Below are 27,814 nucleotides of genomic sequence, written 5' to 3' on the forward strand. Positions count from 1 at the left end.
TCGAAGGTCATAATGATACAATCTGCTACTTCTTCACATCATCGCAAAGTACTGGATACGAAATCTTTTCCTTTGCTTGTTTAAACATTTTGAGGTATCATAAGATATCGTCCCCTTCACGTCGGGCTATAAATATAATCTACACACTCGTGCCACAACAAAAAAGACACGTCTAGTGTCACACAAGAAAACTTTTACGTTTACATTGATTAAATTACCTTTCCCTTATTATCCTAATTCGATTCAATTAACTGACTCAGCAATATGCTTTCTAACTAAATCATCTGTTATCGAACATTCATTTTGTTAAACCAACCGAAGTAAGAGATTTTGCGTCACTCTCTTCAATTAGCTTGTATGCAGGCTCGTATTATTATACTGTTGATATGCTTGCTGTCTGTGTTAACATACCACTTTTAAGCGAACGTTCTTATTCCACAGCCGAAGACATTCAGTATATATTATAATATAGAAACCATATACACGCATGTGGACATTGGCGCAGCAGTTGTGTGTTAAGTGGTATAAACCATCAGTAGCTAAACTAAATCAAGAAAATTTTCTTTCGGTATACCAATGCGGTTTATGTTGAAGAGTTTAGTTTACATTCGACGGTCGTTCGAAACGTTTCTGTTTTAACAGAAACAAGAAAATATTGATCAATCGTGTGTCGGTTAAATTAAAAATTCAATCGATAAATAAATCGTCGGATTATATTCTGTTGGTATATCGAACGGATATTGGGTATTTTGATAGAGAAACGACATCTAATCGAAACAGAAGCTCGAACAGATGAGATGGGTTTTTTTTGGGGATATGATTTGAAGTTGGAATTTTTGGATTGAATTTTGTTTGTGATTTTGTCAAATTTGTCGAGTATAGAACGAGTAGTTACTCTCTGTCCATTTAATGCCCTACTTTTTGCCCTCCTTTGATCGTGTTTATTCACTTTTTTTCTTGAAATTATTAAACAATTAGCAAGTAAATTATTTTTGCCTTCTCGAGCGCTAACATAAAAAGAGAGAAGGAGAAAAAACCCATAAGCAAGATAAATATCGAATATTTTTCGTTTATTTCTTTTTTTTTCATTTTTTTTTTATTTATTCGTATGGTCATTTGGTGGCTCGCATATATGTGAAGTAATTCTGTAAAATTATAAATTTTGAAAGTTTTTTTTTATTAATACTTCGTGTGTAAATAAAATATCGAATTTTATAGACAGCAAATAACATATACAGTTTTCAGTGTCAGATTTTGTGCATAATATAAGTGAACCTTGGCGCAAAAGGATTTCCTAACGTTTTTTGTTGTATTACTTTTGAAGAGTTTTGGTTTTTATTAATTAAGGTTTGCAACTGTTTCGGATTTTATCAATGATGGCTCTGTCTTCTTCTTTTAATTGAATTTGATGGCATAACAAGTATAAATGCCACTTATGAAGAGACTTTTCAATTTATTAAAATGTTTTTCAAACAATTCTCACCTCAGTTAACTTTCTGTTAAATCGTCGAATTGTATTATCCAATTAAGCCAAGCAATTATCATCGAATTATCGAGAAAAAAAAAGTTTTCGCAAGATGTAAAATGCATTCGTAGAAAAATGTTACCAAACATGTAGAGGTAAAATGAAGAATAAATAAGACGAGCAGATTGGAATGAAGAGGCTGTTTAAATCACACTTCTTGTTATGACCCATATTTGTATGCTTCGGAACATCACATCCATTTTCTCCAGCCAGTTTGACAATAAGATAAGCAAAATTACAGTCGATGTCAAGAATTCTACCTTCTACAATGAAACAATTTACTTGGGGATGTTGTCCCCTGAACTTCTTGCTTTTTTCTCCTTTAAATTACAATCGTGACTGACTTTTCTGCTGGTTTTCTTCCATTGATTCTGTTCAATTGGCCTTCTCGATCATTCATAATATTCAAGTGATTGTTCATAGACGAGTGGATGTTTACTTGAATACAATTCCCGACAGTCGACTCATCGGAGATCGACGTCGATAGAGATGCGGTTTGGCTATTGTGGTCTTATACAATGAACGTATAGGATACTCTAGATTTCAAGTCGAAAATGTTTGATCTAATCACATCAGAATTAAGAATTACTGAGTTACTGAATTACTGAACAGACCCATTATAGGCCAAGGTGCAGGGTTTGTCCCGCTAAGAATATAGTAATTCTAATTCTTTGCACTGACAAAAACTCAGCTGTTGCAGGTAACTTTGTCTCCAGGTAATCTACATTATCTGCCGCAGCTGTGTTTTTTGTATGGGGCGCTACAGCTGTGGCAGCTATTGTAGAATACCTGGAGACAAAGTTACCTGCAACAGCTGAGTTTTTCGAAACTTTTTTGTCAGTGTGAACGTAGATTAGCTAAATGAACTTTAAGCCGGATGAAGTAACAGATTTTGCATCAATCAGTTGTAAATTCTTCGATACTGGAGTAGCATACTGTCTGTGACAGACGTCAGAACTAAATTTGTTCTCATTTGTGCCGTAATTCATTTTTTATGACTTTGGACTGTGTCTCGCAGGAAATCATTACGACTACGAGTTTGAAGTGGAGAAAAAAGTTCCAATTCAGTTTCGAGAAAATGGCAAGGCAAAAACAATTTTCGTTCAATTATATCAAACAAATGACATTTACAACATACCGGTTCATTCAAGTCGATATCCTTTTCTTTTCACTATAAAAATCAACCGCTTGTCCATCCATCATTTTTTTTAAAGAAATTATTTTCACCTGATTGATCACTGAGCACTTACGAACCATCAAAACGAGAGTGGTACGGTTGATGTCTAATCGATGAAATTCAGCGTCGATCCGGTTTCGTTTGAATATCAAGCCACGTATTTTATCATTTTCGTAATTATATTCCTCCTTGATATTATGAGAAACCGCATGCCATTTTGTACGTGTACACACGAGAGTGTTTGATGTATATATGCAAGATATCGATACACATCTGAAAAGCAACTTGTTTTTTGGTGTTTCTCCGCAAAAATTGAATAATTTCTGTTAATCGAAAGCAAAATTGAATAAAATATGTGAGCTCTGTTCCAGTTTTTTGTTCCATCGTATCTCGTATGAATTTCTACCATTTTTACTACGTATTCGAATGGTTTTTTTTTTGTTCACCTTGAAAATTGATCTTAAACGTTTGGTTGGCTCGAGCATTTAACAGAAATATACATACTGGGTTGACCGTAGTCTGAACTGCTTTCATGGTACCGCTCAAGTGTTCCGCGTCAGGTTTTAATGAACAAAAGGGAATGCTCTGAAAAGCAATACCAAAAAGAAAACATTTTGACTTCGGCAACTTCAAAGTTTCTTGGTCGAGGAAAGTGGTCTTTTGAGAATAAATGTTTTCGTGAAAGAATCAAAAGAACGCAAAGTTCAAAGAAATTCGTTTTCGAAGTTCAAATCAGGTCATTGTTTAACATTTTAACTGTTTCGGTAAACTTGATTCTTCAGAAATCTTTCACCAATTTCTTCATATAAATTCTGTAAATCCAAACGCCCATAAAACCCATACAAAATTCCATCTGAAAGTCATCATCAATTCCCTCTTCAAATAATAATATCCTAATTAAACGCAGCATACCAATTAATTAAACATTAAGCAGCTGGTGAACCTGTGCTATTTATCAAGTCAGACGAAATCGTGTCTTGCTTGGTGCATTGCTAAATAACATAAAATTAGTCAATGAAATAACATTAAGTGAATTGCAGCGTAAGAACGCATGCATAAGTATATATATGTGCAGTTTCTACAGCATAAAACTGGTGTGATATGGTGCATGTAATTGTAACGTATTTATAGGTGAAACACGGAAAAAAACGATTCAAAACTTAGATTATACCTGGTGTGCTTTATGTGTAGAGTTATGTGTTATTCTCATGTGCATACAGTTTACCAATGCAAATGAAATCATAATACAGTAATCTTGATTGATAAAAAAAAGTTTTAATATAAACGAGAAATAAAAATTGTTTTTTTATAAATAACGTCGTTGCAAATCGACAATTTAAAATTGGAAAACAATGAAGTACATTACCATTGGCTGCTTGATATTGGTTTACGTTACAAGTAAGTTCTTTAATTTAACAAAATCGTTTTATATGCTCATGTACAACAAACACACACACACAAACTGCATGGGATATATAGGATGTCATAAACATTTAATTTAACAATTTTGCAATAAAAGAGATCATTAATCCATTAAATTGCACAAATCATCTCAACCACTAATACACTGTACAAAGAAACATGAACCGGATAGTCATCATTTATCATACATTCTGTTATCAAGACACCATCAACTACCAAAATCAGCGATGAACACTTGTTAATGTTCTAATACGCGTTTAAACTGACGAGGGAAAGGCTTTCGCAGCAAATAGAATTGGAATTTAACCAAATGAAGTAATAGATGTTATAATAATAAAAGTGATGTGTAATACGAATCGCGTATGCCTGCTAGAAATCTCGCATAGAGTCAAAAAAAAGTAGTCGACTCTAGTCTAGGAGTTTCACGCATTTACGTTGTTCAGCTTCGATGCCGATTTAGGGTGTTTTCAGAAAATCTAGAAATTATAAATTGACCTAAAAACCCTCGAGTTCGCACCCATTTCCGATTTGCAATTTCTCGGAAAACGATGCAGATCGAGTTTCCACTCATTTCCAAAATTACGAAGATTCAAAAAAAATGTAAAACCATGAGTCGACTCTCAAAATTTTGCGGAGGAATGAAAACAAGGCATGTTTTTGAGAATAGTATATTTCAACATAGACCAATCCATATAAGGTGTGTGTACGTATACCGAGTGCGCTACACGAGGAACTTTTTTTGTAATAGTCTATTTTGAAACATATTTCATTGTAATATGCGAGAGTGTATTGGAGCACATTTCTTGAAAATGCGAGAAATTTAAGAAAATTTTCAGTAAATTTCGAGAAAATCAAGAAAATGTGAAATGTGAAAATGAATTTACTTCAACTGATTTTCAGCTGATTCACTCATACAAACAAAACGTGCCATGCATGTTCGTACGATTCTACAACTACCAAGCAAGCATTTGCTGTTCTATCTGTTTAAACACTAAAGAAAATCCTATAAACTTAAGAGGAATATCCTTAAAACTACACGGTCATCCTTCAAAATCTAGCAAAAATGGTAAAAAATTTCGAAAATCATAGAAAATCCTCAGACGATTTTCTTCCTGAAAATCATTTTTTCAACGATGTTTACATATATCGACACCCAACCCTCGCATTTTGCCTAATTTCTGTTAACTTCTATGATTTTTTAGTTATCTATTAGTTAGAGTGTTCTAATGCTGAGTCAACAAATTTTCTAAACACAATAACACGCATCAGACGAAAAAATCTTTTAATCACGATCATAATGTTCAATTCCCACATTTCAAAAACTATTTTGGTTATTTCTAAAGAAAATGTCTCAGTGCTAATGGATCAGATGTCATTGCGACTCAGTCTTCAATGACTATGGTTAGGAAACCCAAAGATTGCATTAGCCTACACTCATTACGGAATCACAGTAATTTTAACAAAAAGCAAAATCTCCAACTCTAACAATCGACAGCTAATTAAGTCAACATAATTAGGTCGTCCATATGAGTTAAACAAACAACATATCGTTTGCACAAAAAGAAATTAAAAGTTTTTTGAAGACAATAAACTCTTCACAAATCGGTTATTTATTGATTTGATTAACATTTCGGAAATTTTAATAATTTAATTTTAGAAAAGCTCGGCCACATAGCTTTACATAAATTTGAATTCTAAATTGATTTTATAGTCTAGAAAGCTTTGCTAGCATTGAAAGCCTTTTGATATAAAGATTGACGAAAAGGGAAAGGATTTAGAGGCGGGTTGTTTTCTTTGAAGCAAAAGGAAAATCAGACATTACCGAATGAGGCAATGCATCGTCTCTTCAGTGAAAAATCGCCGTATTCGAATTTCGAAATGTGTTTTTGCTTGTGGGACGATCTAATTGTCTCACAAAACACGTACTTTTCGTTGCTGGACAATGTGTTTATCGATCGTCATACAAAGAAAATTTCAATTGAATCGGCAATAAACACAGTAACGACTTTGAAACACCCACATGACGACATGACAAAGTTCAAGTCATTTGAATAACTCGAATCCTGTTCCAAAAAACAAAATTAATGGGAAACCTTGCATGAATTTACGTTATTAAAGTCAAACGTATCAAATTCGGACATTTCATTTGAAAAGAAAAAAAATGTTCCAATAAACATTTCAATAGCACACACCAGAGAGCACTGGGTGTCAAAATCCATCTCTGCATTCGACATTATATTGAGAAGGTCGTTAATATCACTGGTGTTTACTGTTAATATAAAATGCGCATTCATTTGTCTTAGAAAGATTCATCCAATAGCTGAAACTAATGCCATTCGACCATAACTTAAATAAATCAATGGGTATGCTAGTTATGTCCACCGTAATAAATTGCTATGGATGTGTATACAACGTAGAAAACGTTCGTATAAGACACCTTTTGCTAATTCATTCATTCATTTGAAGTGAATGAATTGAATTCAATGTTGCCTCGCTTAACCTAGTCTTTTGTACCACAAAACGTTGTTGATCTTAAGAAGTGATATTCATGACAATCATAGGGTGATTCATGTTGTTATTTGAGCGTAAGATTTTTATCTGAATTGACGTCTTTTGTGGACGACTGTTAGAGGGATGATTTTGCGAAAGATATTCGATTAGGAATGTTCCATTGTCTCAGCTTTTTGTGCATAATAAAAAAGATTCTTCAGAAACATACTGTGAACGTCATCTCTTCTTCTTGAAACTATTGTTCGGCAGATAAATCTTCATCGTCATGATACCTTGGTGGTATGGTCTTCGTTGTGGTTAATTTGTTTTTTACGATATTAGATTTGGATGATATTGTCAAGTTTGATGTCGAATATATATTTACGATGAAGAGCGTGTTGTAGATGAAGAAGAAAAAAAACGAGATTATTCGATTGACCTAGATCCGCGAGTATGAAAGGTACAAATAACCATCATATCTTTATCAAGATTGACAAATGTCTTGAACGTTTAATATGGTCATGCAAGTTGTATACTATAGTATACGATGGGTGTAAATACAGGCGGAATTTCTTTCGATATGACGTGACTAATATTATATTTACGATGTGTGAACAACATTATTGAAATTGTGGAACGTAAAAGATTTAACTAGGTTTTGGTTATGTGCGGTAAAGGTCCGTAAAGCATCAACAACGAATTAACATAAATTTCCGTGAATATGACGACAAATTTACATAAACCCAGTTTCTCGTCTTTACATTTAAAAATTGTTGAAGAACAAAAAAAAAACTCGTTGCTACGGTCACACACAAAAAATGTAAGAACAACCGGCGCTGCATAGTTTTACATTAGAGTCATTAATAAAATGTTGAGAGACTTTGAATTTTAATTGTTGTCACAATGTCAGAGGTGATAATGTCAAGTCAATACAAATGTTTAACAGTCGTTGACAATACGGTATAGATAATGGAAACAAAAAGCGCGGAGTCATTAAACAATCATTTTCAATTAAATTTTCTGTGCAATGTGCAAATTAGTTTTTCGTTATACAAAAGAATGAATTATCATGACACCGAGATTAGGTTTCATTTCGTACAATATGTTTCTATGGATTGAGTATCACATTACCGATAATTAATCGTTTTTTATATTTAAATGAGAGACGACTATTAATCAAAAAAACATTTTCGACCTTTTAGTAACAATGTTTCGATATGGGCAGGATTATGACTCTGATTTTAATTCAATAAAAACCTCCATCGATCTTTGGTATTTACAGTTAAAATACAGTAAAAGAGCGATATTGTAATGACAACAGTCAAATATTTTAATTCTTTTTGAAGAGTTTGATATAAAATCTAGTACTTCTATAATAAGTTGTTATAGCTGGCCTTCATTATGAAAGTGTACACCGACCTTCGAACCCATTCTTTTTCTTTTAAAAACTTTTTAATTCTCAGAAATCGTTCGCTTTCATATTACCGGCCCAAGCGGCATTAATTAGAATTATGGCTTATGACCTATATAACTTAATGTATGAACGCTGCTACCAGTTCTTTATATTTCGTTGATCTAAGGATGTAACCGATTTTATTATTATCCATCCCCCAATATACCACCGAAAATGGGAGAATAGACAATCGAGTTATTCAGGATTTAGGATTGAATTTTGCCACCTCTAAAAATGGGTTACGTAATTTATGAATGATCCTCATGACCATTGTCACAGCAGTGCAATTCTAATTATTTTTCTTGATAAATAAACATAAAAGACATGTTGATGTCCCTAAGTCCAATGGCAGTATTGGCTAAGTGTTAGTCTAGAATTCAAAAACGATTTCTGATCGAATTAATTCAAATTTTTCTCAACTTCATTTGTATATTCATTGCAGGCCACACTGCAATTTTTCTATGCGATTAGAACATAGAGTTCGCTCGACACAGATTCGCATTCTGCTTCGTGCGTGTTGTACATACTGCTTGATTAAATGTATGTTTCAGTTAGTTTACAAGTCGTTATTGACCACTTTGAATGCGTAATTAAACATTTCTCGATATATACCGACGACGAAGAGTGTATCTTAACATGCAAAAAATGAATAAAGAAGTAATTCAGTTCAAGTAAAAAATAATGTTACAATAAAACGAATATAATATATTAATTGAAACGTTCACCTTGATAGAATTATAACTACTGATATTTACGAAAACAAAAACAAAAAAAACACCAACCCAACATCGTTAAGTTATATAAGTATAATCTGAGAGCTTTTTCACAACAACCATGAATTCACATGTGTATGCAATTTGAATTTTATTTCAGGCAGTTACACTGAAATTTTACTACAATTAAGTTCGCAAATCGAATGTTCGAAATTGCGTAAATTTTCAATATCATCAATAAAACTCAATAAAATTGGAGTCAAATTGCACTCACGGGCTTACAAAAAAATTGTAAACGTCTAAATGAGATATTTTTCTTTCAAAAAATCTCAACTGTTTCAAAATGGCAAGTATCTCGTCTCACCTTATAATCATTCTGTTGAAAACCGACACGTTTTCTGTTTCTGTGTTTTACTCGAGTTTCTCCATATACATTCAAAATTCATAAAAAAATCAGTAAACAACAAAACAGAAAATGTGTCGGTTTTCAAAATTCTATGTGTGTTGTAATATCAGCTGAAAATTTAGCTTTGTTGTCAACTTTGGTTGAATGATTCAAAAAATGTGTAGAAATACCATTATTATAAGTCCTTTTACTTGTAGCACCAGTTGACACTTGCCCTCGCCTTCGGCTCCCTCTCGGCAAAATAAAAATCTCCAAGGACGTGATGTACTATTATTATATATTATGTACCTATTGCCAAGATTGTTATTTTGACGTGTAGGACATTATTGCCGGAGCCGAAGGCGTGGGCAATAATGCCTACACGTCAAAACAACAGTCTGGCGATAGGTACATACCATATTTTATCTGTCGAGAACAGATATATCGAGATAAGTAAAAAGTTCCTAGATGTTAACTAAATGTTAAAGACACAAAACTGGATACTTACTAACAAACTTGACATAAGAACATAAGACAAATGTGAGTAGGGTCTCCTTCGTCTCCTTCGTTTCGCTATGAGAAGCTAGAGTTTGTAGTATCGTAAATAAATATGGCGAAACTACTTTTTTCATTTCTTTCTTCACTTGTGTCCAAGGTATTTTCTCCTTCCACACTGTGGAATCCACAGACAGCAGACACATCATTTGTAAAATGATCGAGCATTTAGTTCATTTGATCAACGTATAGTTGTACCAAATTTATAGAAAATCTTTTACTTCATTTGTTCTGACAAATATCTTGACATATAAGACCTTGTTAACCATAGATTTTCGATTTATAATCACTGTCGATGTCGAAAGCAGATGAGAAAGATGTCTGACAAATAATACTTCTTGATTCGCCAATTTTGGAATTTTTCATTGTTTTGAGGCTATTTTCATCGTATTACACTCAACTCAATTTGGTTAGCACGAAATTCATATGTTCAATTGTTTTTTTTAAGTTCCAAAAGTTCCACACTTCCATCAATAACTTGCTCAGTAGGATGCTGTTTATGTTACACCGGTTTCTCGCTCTACGCATGCTCGTAGAAACAGAAAATCCGAATGTCAATGCGAGTTTAATTAACATGTAACGATGTGGAACGAGTGGGACGAAGAAAAACAAGAAGTCGCATAAAAATGTCTAACTCAATTTGGGTGGTTGTAAGAAGGATTTGTATAATCGCTGTCTCAGGCAAAAACTATGCATCTGCCAATGGTTTCCTATGATAGATTCTTATCCTTACCTTTTGTATTATTGAATTAATATTTTTTTTCTTATCTTACAATGTCCATTTTTATAAATTTGAAACTCATTGATTTTCCAAAACAAATGCCGGTATGACTGGCAAAAAATCTCACAAAAACCATTATCAAATTATCAAATAAGTTTCGGTAAATTTTTTCCCCTCGTAGTCTTTCATTACCGATATTTAAAAGACAAAAGTTAATTTTAGCATCCAATTTGTTAATGATAAATAAAATCGACCATATAAGTCATTATAATTAGACGATCTCGTAGGTCTGACAGCAGTTGAGTGAGAGAAAAAAAAAACCAGCATGCAAAAAAGCTTTAATCCTAATACACTTGTAATAACAAATTTGATTTTAAATGTTTTATCTTACAATTTGGAATATTTATTTGATGAATGGCATGCATATAGGATTTGAGACAGATATACACACAGCTAAGCTGCGCCAATTGGACTTCCGCGTTCTTCTGAAAATATTTAACATCCAGATCGCTTATTTTGCTGTGTCCAACCGATTCAATTCAAGCGAAAATTATTATTTTCGTATTTTTTTTTCCTTCTCGCCGTTCAATGAATCGACTCTAAAAATGACATTGAATTTAAAAGAACCAAATCACTGTCGGTTACAATCCCCGTCGTAAAGGCACATATATATACTTTTGTATTTTGCACCAATATGTGTAATAAAGTTGTAGCTTGAAGCTTACGTGTGTAGCGAAGGCAGAACAAAAACGCTAGGCAATAAGAAAACAAATTAGTTTTGGTTTTGTGTTGTTTTTTTACATTATCAACAACACCTCTGTTCCTTTCGTAATCATTTGTTTGGCGTCTCTTTTAACAGATTCAATGCAATCGCCAGATAAATTATTTATGTAAGATTGGTGTCGTTGCATAGGTCGTTTCTTTGTTATACCTACAACAGATCAAAAAATTGTTTAACAATTTTTTTTAAATTAATTTAAGTTTGGACCTAATACGGGAGTTAAGAACTGTGAATAAGGCTTCTCAAACAATGACTCGACAATCTTACTGCGAACTATGTCAATACCAATACGAATTAGGCTTTTTTAAGGTTTTGCCTGCGATTCTTTTCTCATTAGACCGACGAGCAACATCGCCTCGATTGTCATCATGCACGGAGATTTTTTCATTTTATCTTTTCGAAAATAATTCAATTGTTATCTCACTGTGTCACTATTTTCAATCATGGGTGATGAATCTACCTGGAAAATTACGTCATTTTTCGTACAAAAGTGACGTCATTTTCCATCTCCCAAAATTGAAAATAGAAACCCTGGAGAATTAAGGACTCACGAGTAATTCCTGAACGATGAACAGCAACAGCACACAAAAATTTGTTGGTTCAATGGTATGTAATAGAAAAATAGGGTATGGATCTTGCTGACGTTTTCACCACTTGTCAGCAAATTTTCTTTAGCTGCATATGGCGCTGATGTACATAGTTTTCAGGGTAAATCTTAACAAAATAACCATAGTCAGCTATGAGATCAAGAAAGCAACGACTATACGACATTAGAAGACGTACTAGTTTACTATTAACACTACAAAAGCACCATCCTTGTTCTTCATAGCTGAATACGAATAGAGTTGTTTCGTGAAGTTTTACCCAAAGAAAATTTGCTGCCAAAGACAAGTGGTGAAAACGTCAACCAGATGCATGCCCTATTCAACAGCTATTCAACAACTAGCAACACAAATTTTTGCTCCTACTTGCATGAAGAGGATTTCTCTGCTACGGAACTCGGTTAAGATTAATTATTTACATGGATTTGATGATTTATTATATGCTTAGATAGTATCACAGATGTCCAGTGATGATTTACAGTAAAACATGTTTCCCTAAGTTTTCCAACATTTTCACAATTTTCCCCAAAAACATTTTTTGGGAAATTTAGGGAAAATATTGAGATAATTTTCCATTTTTTCCTACGCTTTTCCAAATTTGTTTATGGGAAAATTCAAGAAAATATGGTACATGAAATAGTCCCAGCTTACATCAAAATAACATTAAAGGACTGTCTATGAATAAAATAGTGTCCATTTTCCATATTTAGAGTCAACAAAAGTAGAACAGTCAATACCACTCCCATCACTCTCAGAGATGTCACCTTTATACTCTAAAATTCACCTGTAAATTGATGCTAAACACTTTCGTTATTTACGATTATTATTATTACTCGAAAAAATGATAACAAAAAATTTCAATGTTAAACGTTCAAACGAAAATGCTTTACATAAACGAGGTTCGTCGCTTAAATCTATTGTCTTTTTTTTCGTTCGTTCGGTGCTTGTCTTGCACATTTATTTGAACTTGACGCATTTAAAATTATGTTTTTGCTTTGCCTGATGATCGGACGTCGCGGACACATCACACGAGCTACAGTGTGTATAAATAGCAAAACGATAAATTGAGCAACAAAAATTTGTTTTTTTTTTTGTTTAATAGCAAAAAATATTGAAATTATAAACCTCTTAGATGAGGTGACGAAATGTATAAAATACCTCGATGCTTTTCCATAAGTCTTTGAATGCGTTATTTTGAATGAAATTAAGTAGAAAAAAGAGCTTCTTCAGTGTAACATCTCCCAATGTATAACCTACCTACCTCTATATACATAAAAGAGTTGTATAAATATAATCTGAATGAGAAATATGTTTCATTAGCATCATTTTTATAATTAATTTTATGAGCCGGACCGCATAATGTGTCATATAAACAAATATAAAAGCCGTTCGGTTTGGCAACACACAACGCTGGGTATTATTAATATAATTAAGTAAAAAAACTTCTCCTCCGCTTTTTTTTTCTTGGGTGCAGAAATGTAATAATAAATATTTGCCTTTTGAATGAAATGTTTAAAAGTAAATTTTTTTTATTGAAGCGACTCAGATAGTATTTATGTGGAATCTTATTAAAGAGTTTATGGTTTTGATATAGAAAATTTGCATGAACGATGAATAAATAAATTTTGATTTTAGCACATTGTTTCAAGGACTGTAAATTTACGGTAATTTTATGGACGCTGTTCCAAGATGAGTGTTCAATTTTCGATTTATTTAACCACTAAAATTATCAAATCCATAACTTAATTGACGGTTTCAAAATCTTTTACTTCATCAGTTTTAACATATACACATTCTTACATTAGACTTCCAATCGATTCATTTTGTCGTTGCTAGCGATTAGATGTTAAAGTATAGTAGAGTATCGTTTTCTAAAAAAGTTGAGTTTTGGCTCTACAGGGAGAGAAAAGTGAAATTCGACGTGTTTTCTGATTTAGGACCTGTTGTGGTTTATAATGGATTTCATAAGAAATTTGATGAACATATCAGATTTTATGAACTTTTCTTATGTTCGGGCGCGTAACATGAATGAAATAACAAAAAAAAATAATCTAGATTTTCATTTGTTAAACAAATTTTGAGTTTACAAACCACAACAACTCCCAAAACAGAAAATTTGACCAGTTTCAGTCTTTTATCCTTGTACCATTATTTTCTTAAAAACATCTACAGTCAGAAGCATGAATTTGCTCCATCTGTTTTTCAGTTGTTCCACACGGCAGAGTGAAATAAACCAGGCAGGAGCGGTTCATTTCAAATAACTGTCACACTGTATGAAAATGAACTCAAATGAACACTGACATAAATTGAAAAATTTAATTCGCAAAATATATAGGGCTACTAGATTATTCAGGTCCCTAGTCAAATAAGCGCTACTGCCTGGTTAACTATACTCTGTCGTGACGTAAAGCATACTTCTAAGCAAAGAAATGGTTCTGTGTTAATGCCTCCGAAACACATTTTCTTGTTTTCTAAATTTTCTTTTCTTTAAATTTCGAAACGTTCGAATGCTGTCAAGAAAATTACTAAATGATGGACCCATTTGGATCTTGTGTGTAACAAGTTTTGCCAAGTTTTATCTTTCAATTTTGTTTTGTTGCTTTATTGAGTAAAATACCTTACATTTCTGTGACTTAATTGGTTATACATTCGGCGGATTTTGTCCCGCGCCTTGAGATGCAAGCTTCCCCTTGTAGGTAGCCAGATTTTTCGACAGAATCGTAAATATTGATCAAAGATGTTGATATATTAAGATTCATGTAGCCAAAGTGTTTACGTTTATGCTATTTTGGCTTGAAGTCTCGTTAGTCACCCTTCAAAGAATTTTTTACTTCATAAGTATATTGACTTTACTGATTCAATTTGAATTGAATTGAAACCTTAACTGTTTGACTTATTAACCCATTTTAATGCAGAAGATCACATGACTTAGGTAAAGAAGGATATTTCATAATAAAATTGAGACTAAGTAATCATGAAGTAAGTGCAATTTCAATGAACTTGCCATGGGTACAGAAAAAACACTGATGAATTCCAATGGTTTAACCAACATATAAAATTAACATGACCTCGCACATTAAGGTAATTAAGAGTTATATGACTGACTGTAATTTATATTTTAAGTGAACATATTAGATCACAATATGATTCACAACAGACAATACAACAGCAAATAATGCCCATCATACCAATCATAATTAGATGAACTTCTTAAAATTTAATGGACTATCACCGCGTCCATTAAGCGGTATATAGAATTACAGCGTATGCTTCCTCAAAAATCTGTCTTGTTGATGACCTTGATTGTAATAAAATGTTCACATTGAATGATCAATGTGTACAATTCAGTTACTTACCTACGACCATTAAGAGAAAGTCATCGCTCGACGTTTTGAATTTTCGGAATGAATAATTTCAATTTATTGGTTTATTGTATAGGGAAGCAATTGTTAAGATGTTCCATATTCGCTGCTACTCTTTTTTCGGAAAGAAATAAAAAGCTTTTTCGGTTTAATTAGATCGCACAATTCGTTTGCGGATGAATTATAAAGCAAAATTTCTGAATTTTTCATTAAGGTTGAACATAATTCATAGCATTGTGTACGGAAATTGACATTGATTCAGTTTTAAGTCGTCATAATTAATGTAATTCTGCAGACTTAAACAAATGACTCCACTTTTTTTTGTTTAATGTATACTCAACATTGCCAATGATCGGCATGATCTTTTGAAAAAAGGTCTGGTCAGAGAGCAAAAACCGTTGAGCATGAACATAGGATTTTTTATCGGGTTTGTAATGAACAATGACACAGGGACTTTTTCTTAAATTAAAATTTTTTACGTTTTAATCAAGCTGGGATACGAATTATTAACTGTGGGTGGTCCTTAGATTATTGGTTTTATTAAAATCCATTCTTCAAAAGCTCATTGAAGAATATAATGATGAAGTAGTTGAAATTAAGAGACTGTATAATTGGTTGTACCATACTAAGTGGTACAAAGTTGAATATTGCACCACAGCACATAGTATACAAACTGAATGTACAAACCACTAAAATATCAATTTTTTATCAAAATTAGCACCTACGAAGGAAACGTTACTTTTTATTGTCTCTAATTAGGCAGATATCGCTAAACGAATTTTATGATTTTGTTTAAGTGTTTCCCACGGTATATATGAAAAGGCTAGGGACGACAAAAAAATTATTTTAAAAAACGCTAGAAATTGCCCTAAATACACCCAAAGTAGAACCTTGAACCTTGCCTTTTTTACAATGCAATTCCGGTATTTAGTTCATTACATCTTTAACTTACCGTCTATAGCAAAATAAAAGCGTCGTTCATGTTCAACGTGAAACTACAAAACGTTCAATTTAGCGCATTCCTCAAGCACCATTACCTTTATATGGTGCTCCATCGTTTTTTGTTTGCTTTTTTTATTTCATTCATTTCTCTATTCCACACTATCACAACGTGAATGTTCGTTCCTGACGTCACCGCATTTTAAACATTTAACATTGTTAATGAATGAAAGTTGCAGTCAAGGTTAACATTAATCAGTTTAATCGAGTCAAGAGACTCTTAAAGAGTTTCAACAATGAAAGATACAAGTGTTTTACTACATGCTCTGTGTGCTCCATTTTCTTCGGTCTGTAAGCGATCGAGCATTAGTAAGTGCAAAACAAACATATTGCCAGAGCCAGATATCTAAAATCGATCTATAATTTCGAATTATTTAAACTACGAGTGTGAATGGAATGGACGATGATGGTAGAATACGTATTCTCGTAAAGTGAATAATGATTTCTTTTGGAATGATACGAGTGTTTTTGAACCGTTTGCCATCACACACTCAATCCGAGGTATGATTTTGAAAGAGAAAACAAAACGAAAAAGGCAATAAAAAATAAAAGTTTTGACTTATTCTTTTTTCGTGTGACTGTTCAGTGTAATATCCATCGGCTGGTCATGCAAAAAATATTTTTGACTTTTTTTTTTGGTGAGAAAGTTATGATTAACGCTATTGGTGAGTAGAAACTGATTTATTGTCGCACGGTACAGTGTTGTATGAATTCTTTTGTCTTTTTAATTGTCTGCATATTCTTTGACTTGGAGATTAAATTATGGCTTCGCCTAAGAAAAATTTACACTTGCACTCATTGTACAAAATGCCCACGAAAGTAAAAATGATTCGCTCCATTCATACAGTCAGAGGCAGTGAAATTTCATCATGAATTTGATTCAGATGTTTTTCAGCTGATCCACACAAACAATCAAAACTGTTTATAAAGTTATTCCAAGACCACGCGCGTGCATGCAACAGTAGCTTCAATCGTATAAACAAGCATTAACAGTTTTGACCGTATGTGTGGATCAGCTGAAAAATAGGTGAAGCAAATTTATGCTGAAATTCCACTGCTTCTGGCTGTACTGTTAATCGATGAGATTAATCTAAGTGAATGCTCGACGTCGCCTCAGGATTTAACGAGTATTTAATCTATTTGACAAATTAGAACCTGATGTGGGTTTCTTAATTTTTAATTTGACGAGAGATTACATCATTTTCTGACAAATTAGAGCTGAAAAAGTGGTCTTTTATGACCTCCTCAAAAACAGCATTTGTTATCAACAGCGGTGACCAAAATAAATTTTGAGCTTTGGCGAATGTGATCTTTATTACGTTACAACTAATGAAGTAGAAGCTTTTGCACCAACTCATTAAGAATATTTAGATCGAATGAAGTAGTAGAGTCGATTATTATTATAATTATGCGTTGAACTATGCTGATTCAAATTTCCATGATGATGTCCCTGAACTCATAGTTTAATCGGTAAACCTACTACCTACTAAATCGGTGTACTTGACCAGGGCTTAAGTAACCAAATTAAGTATTGACCAAAACAAAACAAAAAAACAGAATTCGCAATGAATCTCTGTTCGTCTGACGAATATGTGTGAAAGGTTAATGCGATTAAAGTGAACATTATGTTGCAGCTAGATTGATGGCATTATAACAATTAGTCTTTCACACGATAATTAATGAGTTAATGACAGTAAAATCTGTCGAATATAACCACCACATTACACCCGTACAGATGATGATACCGTTGTCCGAAGCATTAGCCACGACCGTCTAATTAATATTACATGTGTCGAACATTAGGTCTCTAATAAAATGTTAATGATCGATTCGTCGGAAAATGTGGCTTTCGAAAGTGTTTACTTTAACGATAAATATTTATCAACGCAACAATGCATGTATGTAGAGGTCATCCGGAATTTATTAGTTAAAGTATAATAATGTTAGCATGCACGGTCTGCCTACTCTACTTTTCTATGAATTAGAAACCTCAACCTTATACATACCGATATGTTAATTGAAGTTTCATTCACCAAATAATAGAAGAAGAAAAAAAACATTCAATAAAAAACGACGTTTGTCGTGAGAAATTATAGAAATTCGGTATTTGTTTATTTGCTACACCGTTGATCACTAATGCTAATGTTTGGTTCTTCATTTAACCGCAATTCTGATGAAAGACGCACGAAAACAAAAAACAAATTTCCCTTTTGTTTGAAAGTCCAAAATTGTGGATTTTTACTTTTACATCAATTAGAGACTTTTACTTGGCTAATATGCCGCACCATAAGCTCCAGTTGAATAATTGCGTTGATAACAGCGTTTTTGCAATTTCATCATTTCTGACAATTGAAAACATTAATTTGATGATGATATTTCAACGGTCAATGGAAAATTAATTGGGAGTGGAAATGTATTGAACTGGAATGAAATTACACCCATGCATGAGCACTTACATAAAATAATTACGGGTAAATTTCGACATTTTTGTTTAATATAGTGAAATGATGAAATTGATTATTGGAATATCGTTGACCTCCCGTTGGTTATACAGATGTGATGGATCTCAAACTTGGATCGCTCGAGTCAGAGAGCCTAAAGAAACCTAAATACGCTACTAACATTAAGTTAAATCTACTACTTCATTCTCGCAAACAATCATCATTCACCTTCATCTTTTTATCACACTATTCACAACACTAAGCATGCACCTCCTGACAACTAACCACACACTTTGTACTATAAACTATTTTTTTTATTTCTTTCTTCCATTTCTAGGACTGACATATGGAACCTGTGTATTTGATTCCGATTTTGGGTTCATACTTAACTGTAACTTCAAAAAATCATCTTTATTTCGTGTCCGAAACCTTGGTGGTGTGAAGGCACACTTCGGGTTAGGTAAAACTTAGGTAGAGATCTGTAGTTTGTTAATCGTTTAGAAACGGCTAGTCATCTGTTGGTTGCGGTAACGATGACGATAGATGAGATATCGCCGGTGTTCGGTTGTAATATTTAGTAGAATGTACAAATGAAGTAAAAGATTTTTTGATCAATCGTTAAGAAATACTTTAAACAGAAGACGTAAGACGTTAACGATTAAGACCTTGATACAGCCGTTTGTAAAAGATTAACTGAATAAAGCAGATATAATCTGTTGATTGTATAGAACACTAAATTATTTGTAATTATTCATAATGATGTGCATGACGAACTAACATTATAACTTTTATCATCATAACAAGTAATTATTTTAAGAATTTGTCTATAGATGGCTCGTTACATTATATTTTCTGAAGTGAAACATCAAGATCAAGAATATTCTATGCATTTCCATTCTTCCTTTTCCTTCACATTTCAAAGTAAAATCAATTTTCTTCTTGCTAGGAAAGCGGCAATTAATTCTCTTCTGAGTTCTTATAGTTAGTCTAATTCGCACGAGATAATTCAGTCAGTTCTTCTACAACTTCCAATACATTCTTTTCGTTCTGTTACACGAGAGTAGACTTTCACCGCTTTCACCTCTTCTAAATGTAACAAATTTAGTGAATCAACTTATCAACTTCTGGGGGCACTTTTATACAAGAAAATTCTATTTTGTCAAGTTTAACCTATCTTGTAAAAATACTGAGTGTCCCTGGATCTAGGAGCTGCCGAAATATGCATACTTCACTGACATAAAGGATGTTTAAAGATTACCTGTGACGGATAACTTGTCTCTTGGCATGCTTTTTATATCAGAAAAACGATTACCTGAAGACTACCGATCACAGATAATCTTCTGAAATCTTTTTTGAGAGTGTTTCCCACATGTTTTCCCACGTTTGCAGTGTCAAAACTGTAAGTTCCTATCTTTCGCAATTCTTTCGAGCTAAGAAAGAATAGCATGCAGCCATAACCTGGGTACCAGTAACATTCATGGAATTAACAGGACTGCTGATGAGTTCAACAATATAGGATCGAAGAGCAACTTTACAGGACCAGAGCCAATGCTGGGGAAAAGTTAGGAAAAATCGCAGTACGCAAACAACTTTGAAATGCCTTTCAAGTAGGAATGCATACAAAACGCTTTGGACCATTTGTGTCGAAATACAGGAGAAATAAAACTTAAGAGATCTGAATCAAGACTAGTAGCTGGTTCGATTTGAAACGGTTGCAAACCCTATATTTTCTTGTGATCTGTCACCTGAGACTGTTGGGCACATAATCAGGGTTTGCCCACTTTCCACTAACCTCAGATTTTTACGGGTGTTATGGAGGAGGAAGATCTAACATCTTTGGATGGCAGTCGCCAACTATTTTTTATTGAAAACTGGAATATTTCTTGATAGAGGAAGGATCTGTGATCTGGATTGTCGCTTCTTTTGAAGAAGCTTTCCAAAACCCTAATCTAAGAAAATGAATAATAATAATTTCGTTGGGCAAAAGTACCTTCTTATCATCACAAAAATATGTTATGAACCAAGAGCTGCAGACGTTCAAACAATAAATTTTTGAGATGAAAACGTTGTCCTTTTATCGGATTTGATCTGCAGATTTGACATCTACAAACCTTGCTCAGAAAATTTTTGACTCAAAATTTGTTGGACATAATAATGACAGATTTTGACCATTCCTGAGTCATCGTCTTAAAAAGGATGAATAAGACAAATCGGATTAACAAGATCAGTATCATATTTGAGTGACTGCATCCTTGCTTACCATCTATGCGGAACGATATCAATCTTCAAAAACTGTGGATAATTGACTGCCCACATTGTTCAAATAAATTTGTCGATTTAACGTTGCACAGAGTTTTATAAATAATTACCTTTCCGATATCTTAATAATAACTTCATGTCGTGCTTTTACGTTCAATACGTTTTTTTGTGCCCCATCACTCTTTGACGAGAAGATGACTTATTGGTAGATATTAACCATTCATTCATCTTTTTTGTGTTTGAAGCAAATGGCGCGAACGACTGATTCAACAATATAATTAAGTTTAAACGGTCGAGATAAAAAAAATGTTTTAAATGGTTCTCCCATTCAATAGCCACTCGATTAAATTTTTTATGTGAAAGGTCGCGGTATATAAATTTAATGTATCGAACTCATTAAAGAATTGGTTTTTTTTTATTGTCTTGATTTATTTGGTACGAAGGTTATTCGAACTTAAAATCCGTCATGTTATGAGATTCTTAAAACTATCGTTTAGTTTAAGCTGTTGAGAGCCAATGATTTTAGATTTCATAAAAAAAAAACGTTTGGCTGCATTTAGTGGCAGAGAAGATATAAATTGTTTACGACCAAAATAAAGATTGACATTGCTGGAAATCCACAAAATGTAGTGATTTCCCGCACTAATTTCGGTTGCTTTTATGTTTCGGACATGAATTGCTTCAGAGACACCCACAAAACATAACGCAACATCATTTCGATTGAATTTGATTGAACTGTTTTATGGTCATATTTCCTTTGGTGTAGCGCTAACGATTTCCATAAAATTTATGGAATGTGCTGAATATAATAGCATGAACGTTGGAAAAGTAATTCTATTGAAATCGTAAGTGCTACAATGAAGTGAACTTGTGCTGCACTCGAATCCAAAGGCTGTATATGAAGAGAAGAGGTAGTGTCGATCGCCATTTTTCCAACTCAAACTGCATTTCAAAACAAAATTGCAACTGAACTGAAATTGTGCTACAATTTAGAATGAAAATTATAGCACAGTTCACAGGATTTTTTGCGATAACGGACCCAGCGATCGGCATAACCTCTGCAACCTTGCCCTTGGGTTCCGTGTGTTTTTGAGGACTTGCATTATCTTCACGTATACCTACTTTGCCACTAAGAAGTATTTTATGTTTTTGCCGTTTTTTAGAGGCCAGCCAAATCGGTTTCAAATTGAAGTTATTTGACCATCTAGCATTGTTCGGTTTACCTACTAGAACTCAAAGTCCTACAAACTTGCCATGCATGCATGTATATTAAAATATTTATATTGCAACATTGATGATGAGTTAATAAAGCAACGAATCCATCAAAAGAACTAAGTGAAAAACTTTTCATTTGAGGAAATTATTCGATAATCTCTTGCGTATGCAAGAAAATACACCAAACCGTCTCTCTGCAATTTCGTAACGGATTCAGTATGCATTAATTGTTTCGTTTTATTAAATTATTAATTGTTTCGTGGATGCGTGCGTAAATAACGGACTCAAAAATATTCATTTTTTTCAAAGAAAATGGTATCATCGTAATGGAAATTAAGACACAAGCAGATAATTAATCATTTTTGCTGGCGTGTATCCATAACGAATAATCTTTTTAGAGCACATTGTGATAAAAAATAAAATTATGAAAATGGGTTTTTAAACACAATGAAATGATGAAAAATTCATTTTCCCAAATTTAATTTTATGCCAAAAATATTCGTTAATTACGAATCGTCGTTCATTAATAGTAAAATTAAATTAAAATTTCAAAACAAAAATTATTTTCAGGTTTTAGCGTAGGTGATGAATTGGGATTTGCAGAAAGTCTTGGAAATGTTGAAGGAAATAAAAGACGTTCGTTGAGTGAACGGCAAACAATTAACACAATAGGCGTACTGCCAGCGTCCAAACAACCGGTAAGAGTATATTTCACATTCATTAGATATATCACTGTCGTGCGGGAATATTAACAGCAACACCGTTGCCGTTTCGCTTTTGATAATTGCTTGAATCTCTCTGTAATATATTGACTATTCGCTACCACATCTATCCATTGATTAGTCTATTTGCACACTTCCATGTTAGATTTTGGTTTCGTGCTATACGAAACAATTTGTGTTCAAAACTCTATTTTATCGTGGGAACAAAAACTATGCGTGATCTGAAGGTGTTTTACTATCTAAAACACGCATCATCTTAATTTATACAATTAAAAGAGTCGTCTTTTTTTCGTAGAAATGATGATTCAATATTCATCTGCTGTTGATGTAATTTTCTTTCCGTATTATTGGAATACCTTATGTATTCAGTCCTTCCTGAATTGCTCTAAAAATTTGGTAGTTTACGTAGTAACGTAAGTGTGAGCAATATCGATTCAGCATCGTTTGCTTTCAGTTTTATTTATGTTAACTCCGTTAACGTCACTTTGAGTATAGTAATATGAGTGTATCGGACTTGTTCCGAATTCACATTTCAAGCTTTTATTGTTAACCTGTTAGAAACAACTATTCATCTGTTATCGGCGACGAAATCTGGTTAACTTACATATGAAAAGTTGTGTTAAACAGAATGAAGTAGAAGATTTTTATAAAAAAATATTTCATACAGAGGACGAGTTTTCAGAGGAAGTTATAGATTCAACCGTGATACGATTGCCGTTTCTATTTGGAATTTAGAATAATTTAAGAAAATTGTCAAGATATATTAGATTTACTACTTTAAAAGTAACGTCTGTTTTAAGCTCCGCTCTCTCGTTTTATATTTTTATATTGAAAAGAAAAGCAACTTGAGTCAACCAATCTGATTTTCTATTTTCGTTTCTTAGAGACGAGCTATGAAGAACAGAAATTACCCTTTCACAGACGGCAAGAATGTTAAGGATTTACTATCGGATCTATTACTTCATTTGATTTAAATATTTTAAAGAAATTGATGTTGAATCTTCTACTTCATTTTTTTAAACATGCCCTTGCTGAATTTAAGATCGCATTAAGTAGTTATTGTCGTTTATTCCTCGAAACGTTGATCGATAACAAATGATTAGATAGCCTTCTTAAATGCGATTGTTGTTAAATGTCCCGATTAGGTACACATACATACGGATCCTTGCACAGCCTACAAATCATATATGTTTATTCTGTTCGCTTTAATTTTTAATGAGGCGTATGTAACTCTGTACAAGATTCGGTTGAGTAATCTATTGATCAACTAATTGAAACGATTTATTTTTTCGTTCCGACATTCCAATACACACCAAAAAAAATTGTCTACCAGTATTACATCTTTGTTACCGATTTTGTAACGGTTTGAAATTGTTTGCTCAATGGATTAAAAAAAAATCGTTATCGTATACTGGCCGATATTACTGATTTTGATCGTTTTATTGGCCAATATTGTCGATCTTGTCGCATTTTATGGTTATGTCTCCGTGGATATGTGAAGATAAACTGCATTACTAGCTGATCTGACTGCAGAAAGTGCAATTCTAATGGTCTAATAGTCTATTCGAAGCAGATGTTTCATTACTGGATGCCATAAATTCTTCTGAGACAGCCGACCAGAGTCATAAAAAATAGAATAACGTGATATGCAATACGGGCAAAGTTAATTGAATTGATGAACCTATGTCAGACAAAATCAAGATCATAATCTTAATGATATCTTCAGATAAATGCATAGGTACACGTAATGACTGCATAGTAAACAGTTTTTTTTACCACTTTTAATGCTTGTAATTATTAATAGAAAACCATTTGGTACTCGCGTACAAGAGACAAAAAAATTTGTTAAATGGGAAAACTAAGTGCTCATAATAATACAGTCAATGTGCAAAGCATATATGCGAGCGAGTATAAAATTATTTAAATTTTGTCGTGAAAACCGCGAATGCAAAAAGTGTCACTTAGCAATTAGCTATTCATTGAATGTACGCAACGGTGGTATTAAAAACTCAACGAGTATATGCAATAATAGAATCGTTGACTTTGCTTAATAACAAGACTTTCACTCTTGATTTTCAAATGAAATTTCAACTTGTTTGAGTTAATGAGATCAACCTTTCGCAGGCGATACAACAACAGCCGATTCAACAAAACAAACCTCAAGCATGGACGGCCAGACCACCACCAGCCATCTATCAAAAGCCTAAAAATGGATTGGCTATGACTGAGGCGGTGTCCCTGCCACTCGGTGTTCCTGCATTCCGGCCTGTACCGAAAACATATTCGGTGTTAAGCACGCAACCACCAATGACCGCTGCACAAAGTTCTTTCAATAGGAAAGTTATGCAACAGAGACCGATGCAGATTCAGGTACTGACGTCAATTCAATGGTTCCGTATGGGTCTGAACGGATGATTTTAATATTTTTTTTAAAATTTAGCTAGCAAATGTAACGTATGTAAAGCCTGTACGAGTTCAAACATCCGTTGTACAAAGTATTCCGAAACCACAGATGGAACAAACCTCGACACAGTTTACAGTACCAGCGTTTCAAGCTCTTCCACAATCAGTAACTAAAATCTCATCAGGCCAAATAGTTCAATTAGATTCGAAGAAAGCCGTCAATACCAACACCATTTATCCATCAAATTATGTGAAGCGTGAGGTAAGGACCCTTTCTCAATCCAATTTCTGTTACACCAAGTAATCGGTCCGTAAATTTAGGATGTCAATCAACCATCAATAGACGATCAATCACAGTTCATCGCGCCTCAGCCGTTTACCAGCCCGTTGAAACTACCGAAAGTGGATCTTATGGGGCATACGGTTGAAGAATTGGCAGCAGCGGCAAATATCAGCGTTGAAGCCATACAGAAAGCAATTCAAATGAAGCAGCAACAGCTTCTAGCAGAGCAACAAGCAGCTATGTATAAGCAACAAATTGAAATAATGCAACAATTTGCAACCACCACCAAAATGCCGACAAGACCGTCGACCACCACCACTACAACAACGACAACCACGGCACGACCAGTTACAAAAAGATATCAAATTTCCGGGGGAAACAAGGTAAATCGGGATCCGTCATACTTTAGTGTCTGTATTTTGAAAGGCAACGTTTTCGCAGGTGATGAACGCTCCGAAGGAGTACTATCCCGCAGGATATGAGAAGAATTTCGATGACAATTTTATGAGTAAAGTCGATTTACCAGCAACATCATTCCATTGTGGCGACCAGAAACACTTTCCTGGACTATATGCTGACATGGACCTGGGTTGTATGGTACGTTCCGTCGTAAAATCCTATCTAAATTTGGCGCATTTGAAATTGTATTGATTCGTAGGTATTCCATGTTTGTGCATTGACCGACGATGGACTTATTATGAAATCGTTCTTGTGTCCGGAAAGTACGCTGTTCGATCAGACGATATTGAAATGTAACTGGTGGTTCTATGTCGACTGTAAGAATTCAAAGAGCCTGTACGATTCAAATTTGCCGGTCTCGAAAAGCTATCAATTGATGAAAGCGTTGACATTCTTCTCCAACTATAAGAACAGTGGCAGTAACGGAAGTGGTGGCGTTGATGTGGAAGCTTTAAAAAATTCTGTGAAATCTAACGAAACGACATAGAGTTGGTGACGGATGTTCGATTCGTTTGTGTCGTTTAGATAAATTATTTATTTTTTAATTATTGTGTGTGTGTGCGTGTGTGAGAGAGAGAGTGAGTGGACCTTTTGACTCTCCAAGTATATCGACGTTTAGTTAGATTTCATTAACGATGACTTGATAAGAAAATTGTTGAACAAGCAATAAGATGGCAACGATTTTCTTATTGATTCTTTGCCTGTCGTTACAGTGTGTGTGTCGTGTGCTATTTTTTACACATTTATTTTGTCATTTTAATTGGAAAGGACTAGTCATCTGTTACCGCCCATGAAGACCGATGAGGTCTGGCTTATAGTGTTGTCTTATGTAGCAAAATTAACGTTGAAACCAATAGATTTACTGTAAAACGTCGACAAACATATTGAACACTAGATTTCATTGTTATGTTGGTCAATTGTTCTAGAAACAGACAGGGTCCCTTTATTTAAACGATCTCATCAGATCGACCTTCAAACTATTCAATCGTCTAAATTTCGCAGTTCTGTTTAATGTAACGCTAGCTACACGCAAGGTAGCAAGGTGAAGGAAACCTAAAAAAAGAAAAGAAAAATTTGAATTAGGTCGTCTTCGCGTTGCTATTTGTAGCTAGTGTAACCCTCAACAGTCTTTTAGTCATTTCATTGAAAGAATTGGCGCTAAAATATGCAACCGAATAAACGCTGATTTAGATAAAGATATGAATGACACCTAATGTGAATTTCAACCTAAGTTTTCTACTGTTTCTCTCCAAAGCACTATAGAAATATTTCAGCCGGAATTTCGCATTAGGTTTCATTTAAGTCTCTATATCTTTAGGTACACATAACAACGTAACAGAGACCTAATTCAAATTTGTCGATTGTCAAACTTGACAGAAGAACAACAAAACTGAGTTAGGTATCCTTCGCGTCACTATGTGCAGCTAGAGTAAATCAGCAGTCTATCTGTCTACACAAAACGTATTTTATCATTTTTGAAACTTATACGTTTTAACGTTTCAATTTCATATAATTTTGCTTAACGGTTCAACGATGACATTTTCCGATTAAAGTGAATTTTTAATCGACCTAAAACACGCAATGTAAATATATTTAAGTGGTTTAAGGTACTAAAGGATTACTGCAGAGTGCAGAGGACAGACCTAATTGACATTTGATTTTTGGAAATATTCTTTTCTAGCAATTTAGTTATAACGTTAGCCAAGGTATTGATGTAGATATTTTAACAATATTGTTACACTTACGTTTGTACTTTCCTTGTGTACACACACCTCATTTTGCTCATATTTGCAATTTTTTTTAGTTTTTGTTTTAAATTTATGACAAAAAAAAGTGTTGCATTCTGA

General features: G+C 33.6%; 1 protein-coding gene across 5 annotated transcripts; it reads left to right on the forward strand.

The window, feature by feature from the left end:
- The first annotated feature begins 595 nt into the window (after positions 1-595).
- LOC119078071 lies at positions 596-27,814 on the forward strand. 5 transcript variants are annotated; one of them, XM_037185520.1, is made up of 9 exons: positions 596-744; positions 3,610-4,100; positions 18,964-19,086; positions 22,671-22,798; positions 24,947-25,192; positions 25,263-25,487; positions 25,547-25,891; positions 25,950-26,105; positions 26,167-27,814. In XM_037185520.1, the coding sequence occupies exons 2-9, from the start codon at positions 4,055-4,057 to the stop codon at positions 26,452-26,454; spliced, it is 1,557 nt and encodes a 518-aa protein (XP_037041415.1). In that variant the 5' UTR covers positions 596-744; positions 3,610-4,054; the 3' UTR covers positions 26,455-27,814. The 5 variants fall into 5 exon arrangements, with proteins under 5 accessions (XP_037041415.1, XP_037041416.1, XP_037041413.1 ...); XM_037185521.1 differs by having other exon boundaries at positions 3,834-4,100; XM_037185518.1 differs by lacking the exon at positions 596-744 and having other exon boundaries at positions 3,473-4,100.

Source organism: Bradysia coprophila, unplaced genomic scaffold (genome assembly GCF_014529535.1).
Source record: "Bradysia coprophila strain Holo2 unplaced genomic scaffold, BU_Bcop_v1 contig_24, whole genome shotgun sequence".
NCBI classification, from domain to species: domain Eukaryota; kingdom Metazoa; phylum Arthropoda; class Insecta; order Diptera; family Sciaridae; genus Bradysia; species Bradysia coprophila.

Bases quoted from the DNA above. Each gene is read 5' to 3' on its own strand.
- LOC119078071 (XM_037185520.1), top strand. From the start codon at position 4,055: ATGAAGTACATTACCATTGGCTGCTTGATATTGGTTTACGTTACAA. The intron at 19,087-22,670 runs GTAAAACTTAGG...AATTATTTTCAG, and splicing joins GAAGGCACACTTCGGGTTAG to GTTTTAGCGTAGGTGATGAA. The intron at 25,193-25,262 runs GTACTGACGTCA...TTTAAAATTTAG, and splicing joins AGAGACCGATGCAGATTCAG to CTAGCAAATGTAACGTATGT.